The sequence below is a fragment of the Drechmeria coniospora genome, chromosome 02 (genome assembly GCF_001625195.1).
Source record: "Drechmeria coniospora strain ARSEF 6962 chromosome 02, whole genome shotgun sequence".
Lineage (NCBI taxonomy): Eukaryota > Fungi > Ascomycota > Sordariomycetes > Hypocreales > Ophiocordycipitaceae > Drechmeria > Drechmeria coniospora.
In genome coordinates, this window is record NC_054390.1 from 4,055,114 (window position 1) to 4,061,424 (window position 6,311).

At 44.7% G+C, this 6,311-nt stretch overlaps 1 protein-coding gene across 1 annotated transcript; it reads right to left on the reverse strand.

Moving 5' to 3' along the window:
* Nucleotides 1–2,070: 2,070 nt before the first annotated feature.
* Nucleotides 2,071–2,988, reverse strand: DCS_04243 (uncharacterized protein; the record flags this gene model as incomplete). The annotated part of the gene is made up of 4 exons (XM_040801555.1): nucleotides 2,071–2,130; nucleotides 2,189–2,395; nucleotides 2,461–2,466; nucleotides 2,527–2,988. 4 exons carry the CDS (start codon nucleotides 2,986–2,988, stop codon nucleotides 2,071–2,073), a joined length of 735 nt encoding a protein of 244 aa, XP_040656588.1.
* Between the last annotated feature and the right edge of the window lie 3,323 nt (nucleotides 2,989–6,311).

Genomic DNA, 6,311 nt, shown 5'->3' on the forward strand with positions numbered 1-6,311 from the left:
CTGAGCTGGGATGGCACGCAGTAATAATCCGGAGTTCTTACGGAGTGCATGTACGACATGTAAGTACTTACGTGCACAAGTACCCTGTACCTACTCTGTACTTAAGTGCAGTACGGAGTACGGAGTACATGTGCTTGAATCTGTGCTGTACGCGCCGTACTATTACTGTACTACTGTACTCCGTACTTACCTTTGTATCGGTTCGTCAGTTTGGAACTACATGGCCAATACGGAGTATTACGGAAAGGGTTTATACTATTTCGGGGGTCCAGCTTCGCCTGTAAGCCCACTGTGCCCCGTCACCCCGCACAACGTCCAGGGTGTCCAAGTACCAAGACATCGTCACGCTAGCCCCTGCGTCAGTGGCACAAGCTTGTCCAACTACATACAGTATCTGCACGGTTTATAGCGGTCGATGCAAGCAAGCTTTCCATGGCACAGTACCCTGTAACAACCAACAAGTACTGTGCGGAGTACAGTACAGGTCATACTCCGTACTGCACAACTACGCCTAAGTACATGTAGTTGTACAAGTACTTAGAAAACCTCTGTTGAGCCGGTTGACCTCAATGTAGTTGTAGGTAGTAATTAGTATTAATAGCTCATTATGCGTGCACCTACGTACCTACCCAAGTACATGTTCACCTACGTGATACTGGACCAGGAATACTTATCACAAGTGCACCTAGTTGTGATATACATGATCTCATGCACTGACAAGCATACTTGTACGGAGTACGGAGTATTACTGCTTATGCATATCCTGTAATACTTAAGTACTTAAGTAAGTACATCCTGCTTCGCGGGTCCCACTTTAAACAGCAACAGAGGACTGCTTGTACTTGTGCATGTACTTACCGTCCATTTCCTTTACTTGTACTGTGCGGTATACACCTAGGTGTACTTATACTTGAGGACAAGTACGGAGTACGTGCTCCATATTACTCCGTAAGTACAACTAATTGTATTGAATACATGCACGGAGCACTTCACCCCCTCTCGACCCCCACGCTCTTAGTGTCGTTATTTTCAGGCCTGTTTCGGATAATGTTTCACAAGTGGTCGCAGGAATAATGCTAACAATACTCCGTACTTTCTCCCTAGTTTGCCCGCTGATAGTGCATCGTTGTGAAGCCGACACAACCCAAACTATCCGACGCAACATCTCACAAGGCGACGCGGCGCGACGCAACCGAGCATTGTATCCGATCCAATCGACCCTCCACTTCGAGATGTATGTGCACATCATCATCGGTCGGCCCCGTCCGTCCCAGCACAGTTGTGAAGCCGTCGTCCTGGCCGCTGCCCGTTCACATGGCGATAGCTAGCTTGCCTTCACCTCTGCAACCGACCCATAGGCTAGGCCCAGCTCCGTCGGTCGAGGAGCTATATTCTTACGCACCGAACGCAAACAGCCCTTGAAAGGCAATGCCAAAGGCTCCGTCCCTGGTGAAGTGGATGCACAGGAATTGGCAAGGACATGATGATATCTGCACGCTGGATCATTCCTGCACCTCACGGTTCCCAAGGGCACATATGCAGTTTGTCAGCGCCGCATAGTGCATCCTTGGTCGTACGGGCACTGGAGGCGTACGGTGCGGCGTACAAGCAGTCTGCACGAACATGCTCCATGCACATGAAAGTGTGCTTGTTCCTGTTCTTGCGCGCGGCACGGCTCGCTGCTGGCATGTCTCGATGCTGAGCGCTGCCTACCACGCAAACCCAAGTGCCACGTAAATTTACCGGAGCAAGTCATGGTCCGGGACCTAGCAGGTATTTGGCGGCATATCTACCTCCTGTGCTACCCTTGGAAAGAGTTGTGTCTGACATGTAGCGTGGGTGATCACTGGCCGTTGCGGGCAAAGAAGCAGGGCGATGATACGGGCTCGGAAGAGCGAGTGCATCGTGGCATCATCAAAAACAAGGTGTCGAGCAAGTATGTGGTATATGTAGTCTGTCGACTGGTCCGAGGAGCTCGTGAGAGCAAGAGTACGAGGGCTATGAAAAGAATGAACGAATATATAAGTTGAACACGAGGGCTGGTAAACAGAAGCCTTGCTCGTATGATTACTAGTTGAGTTTGACACGTCTCCCTAGGCTGCTAGATTTGCTGAATGCCTCGAGTTCACCCTATCGTTCCGAGCAGCATTAGTATCCAGGTCGTCTACCAAGTTCTTACAAAACTTACAACAGCTTCTCCTCTCTTTTGCCGCTGCGCCTTTTCAACTTCTTTTGCGTCTTCCGCTGATTTCTGTTGGATGAATGCATTAAGTAAAATCGGGCAGGCATTTTCCACAGCATCTCCGATCCTCTGGCCAGAGAAACGTAAAGGAAGATTGCTAGTTGGCAAACTTAGGAAAATAGAGTCCAAAATCTTTCGTCCGTCAGTACCCTCCTAAAAGTCCCAATATATTAGCATACTACTACCAACGCAACTCGTTTTCTAATGCTATAGCATACCGGTATCTATTTTCCCATTGTTAGCAATATTTCTATACAAGTTAAAGTTACTGCAAAGAACCTTACGTATTTATTATACTGGCTCATAAATTCTCCAGATGCTTTTGTTAGCTGTGCAGGTAACTTCTGAAATGCTGTAGCAATATCGGTTGGGGCTTGACTTAGGTCGTCTAACCCTTCTCCAAGAGCTCCTGGAAGTTCACGGACTGCCTTTGCAAAATCAACCAATGACTTGGCAAAAGCATCATAGTTTTCCATATTAACAACAGCCTTTGCACCGTTTGCGGCTGCATGAGGAATATCGCGAACCCCATGAAGCAGGTCGACAACAGAGCTCGTAAAAGCATCGAGATTCTCAGCACTTACTATACCGCTAGTAGCCTCCTTAACTGCATGCGGGAGATCCTGCACTGCAGTTATGAAATCACCAGCAGATCTCAGAAATGCTTTACGGTTCGACTTGCTGAACGGCAACAAAGCAGCGGACCCAACAAGGCCGGGAACTTCCAATAGATTGCCTTTTGTCATGCCGCGCCATACATCTCCTAAAAATCCCCGTCGTACTGGCTGCTTCTTTTCCTCCTTTGGCTACAAAGGATTAATACAAAGTGTGTGTTGTATGTATATAGTGGCCAATAGTAGACTAGGATCACGTGATCGTGTGGGGCACGATCACAGAGAGGATAAAAGTGGCCGCTCAGGGGCAGCCTCTTTTCCCTCCTTTCGTACCAAATTGAATCCATTGAAAGAGATCTCTTGTTACCAGTTTCCCCCAGAACCGAATCAACACTGATCAGTGCTGTATGTAAAGAACAGCGCAGATTGGCAAGGCTTGAAGAGGATCACGATACTACTACCCGTTTCCTACCATAGAAGCCTGGTAGCAGTACGCGACTAAAAGGGTCAGATTCACCGGGTATCCGTTCGTAAATTCAGCAGACGGGCCTGATACCTAGAGTTTGATTGCTACAACAAGATAAAGAATATCTTTCCGTCTCTTGCAGGCCGTTAGATATATTTACCTTGTGCCTAGAGACCTATTTACTAGATTTCTAGGAGTGTCATATCACACAAACCAACAATCCCAGTACGACCGTACATCATTGCCTCCGATTACCCCGCACCGAAATACGTCATACTGCACAACCCGCAATAAGTGTACGCTTCCAACAAGGACACGTAACCCACTTCCCCACTCGCTACAGTACCAGTACAACAAGTCAGAATAAAACTACAATACAGAAAAACAATTAAAAACAAATACAAATAATAAAAACAATAAATACAATAATTACAATGGACGCATCAAGTGACTACCAACGGTCGACACCAGAAGACCAGGAAAGAACAATGGCATACATTTTGGAGGGGGCAGATTGCGATCAGACAATTGCAAAGCTAATAAAGGCCGAATATATCGATATTGACTTAATCCCTGACAAGGATGCATCAGTACCATTTTTAAACACCTATGCTATTCGAGCTATTGCAAGCTACCGACGGAACAAGAAACTATCAACAGAAGCAGCATATATCGATTTCCAGACTGATTTTAAGGACTGGACTATAGATATGTTTGAACGCCTCCATGTTACGGTAAGAAAACTACTCCGAAATGCATTACGCTATAACGGTATATATACAGGCACGATACGCGCAGGTATATCCCGTCAGCTAGTACAGGTAATTAACAGTACAGATTTAATGGAATGGGATATTAAGGATCTAAAGAGCTGTCTTATTGATTGCTCACCTTACTTTAGGGACGTTATTAATGAAACAATTAATAATAACAATAACCAAGAACTATCGACTATTATTGTTAATAACCCAAGTCGTAATACAGTAAGTGACTCAGCTAACAGTACAGTACCACAAACTCCCGATTCAAGGGATACAACAAGACAATCGACTGTACGACCGACCGAGAAAACACAATACGATACATCGTACCGATTCCGAACAGCAGAAACTACAATTCCAACAAATACAGCAGAAACTACAATTCCAACAAATCCAGCAAATACCACAATTCAACAAAATACAATTCCAGCAAATACTATAACTACAGAAAATACAGACTTAGTACCACAAGTACTATAGATATATCGAGGAGGGAATGCACTAGTTAATGCTAAGAATTGCCGGGAATTTTCAAAGGCGTAGAAACCAGAATATATGTATTCGGGAGAACTATATGATATTTTGGACGATACAGTTGAACAGTTTCAGGACGTATGTGAAGAGGCGGGAATACAGCCAAACCAGTATTATGCAGTTTTTAAAAAGGTATTTACAGGTAAGGCACAGAGATGGGTCCGAAGGCATATGCAATCAAAGTGGACTTTCGGGCAAATGTACGACGCAGTTAAGCAGGAATTTGAGTCAAATATTACTAAACAGGCATATTTCCACGAATGGTCAACAATTACATTTACAGCAATCAGAAACCAAGAATCAAGTACAGGCAAGGACTTACAGGATATCTTACGGGAACTAACGGACAGAATACAACTATGCCAGCGAGCATTAGGTCCCGGATTTATGGGAGACGAGATATTAATTGCTGCAGTAATTCGGGCATGTAGGAATGTACCGGAATTGGAACAGACTTTTACAAGACCTACAACAACATTCAGGGCATTATACGCCGATTTACGTACATCAATACATGCATATAACGAAAAACATACAGAGACCTATTTTGTTGATCGGAGATATAATAATAATAACAACTACCGTAACCAGGGTAGCAAGCAAGGCACCTACCAAGGTAGCAAGCAAGGCACCTACCAAGGCACCAACCAAGGCACCGACCAAGGCACCTACCAAGGCAGCAGCCGAGGCACCTACAAAGGCACCAATCAAGGCACCTACCAAGGCACACCAAATAGGCCACAGCAAAGGTGGAAGAAAAAGTGTTATATTTGCAACAAGACTGGGTGCTGGATGCGGAACCATACATTAGAGGAACAACAACACGCAATTAGTCGATGGAAACAAGACCGCAAATTCTCAGGCAATAATACACAACAGTTTGCATTATATCTTACAGAATACGAAGGTGGACCAGATAATGATGATGATAGTGACGAAGGCACTACAGGTACTGTAACACCCGAAGATACAGCAATTATACAGTACAACGATCAGGTCCAGGATTCCTTCTTAATACAAGCGTACCTAACTACCCAAGCAGCATACCATGCACTACTAGGCAAGGTACCTCCTCCTAAGACTACAGATACAGTAGTTCAGGTACAACACTTCCTTATCGACAGGTATTCAGACCACCAATTCCAAGGCATTCTTCCAGATACAGGAGCAGCAGAACACTCAACTGGAGGGTATAACCAATTTCGGGCACTGCAACGAGAAACTACATTACAACTTGACCAAACACGTGCAGGGGAAGTAACCGTACAATTTGGAGATGCAGAACCAATTAAATCTATTGGTACTGTGGAAGTCGAAACACCAATTGGTATAATAACATTCCATATTATGCGAACTAAAACACCATTTCTACTATGCCTACGAGACCTAGACCGACTAGGGGCATACTTTAATTCACAGAAGAATAAAATCGTTAAATACACCAAGACCGGCAAGATTACAATACCAGTAACTAGGAAATAGGGACACCCATGGTTTTCACTAAGACCGGAAGAAAATGCAGCTATCTATTTAACAGATGTACAAATGCGCCAAATACACCGACGATTTGGGCACCCATCAGTTGCTAAATTATACAATTTATTGCAACGCTCCGGTAACGATATCGAATATGACCGGATTGCATTAATGAACAAATTCTGCCAATATTGCCAAATCAAGGGGAACGCACCTAC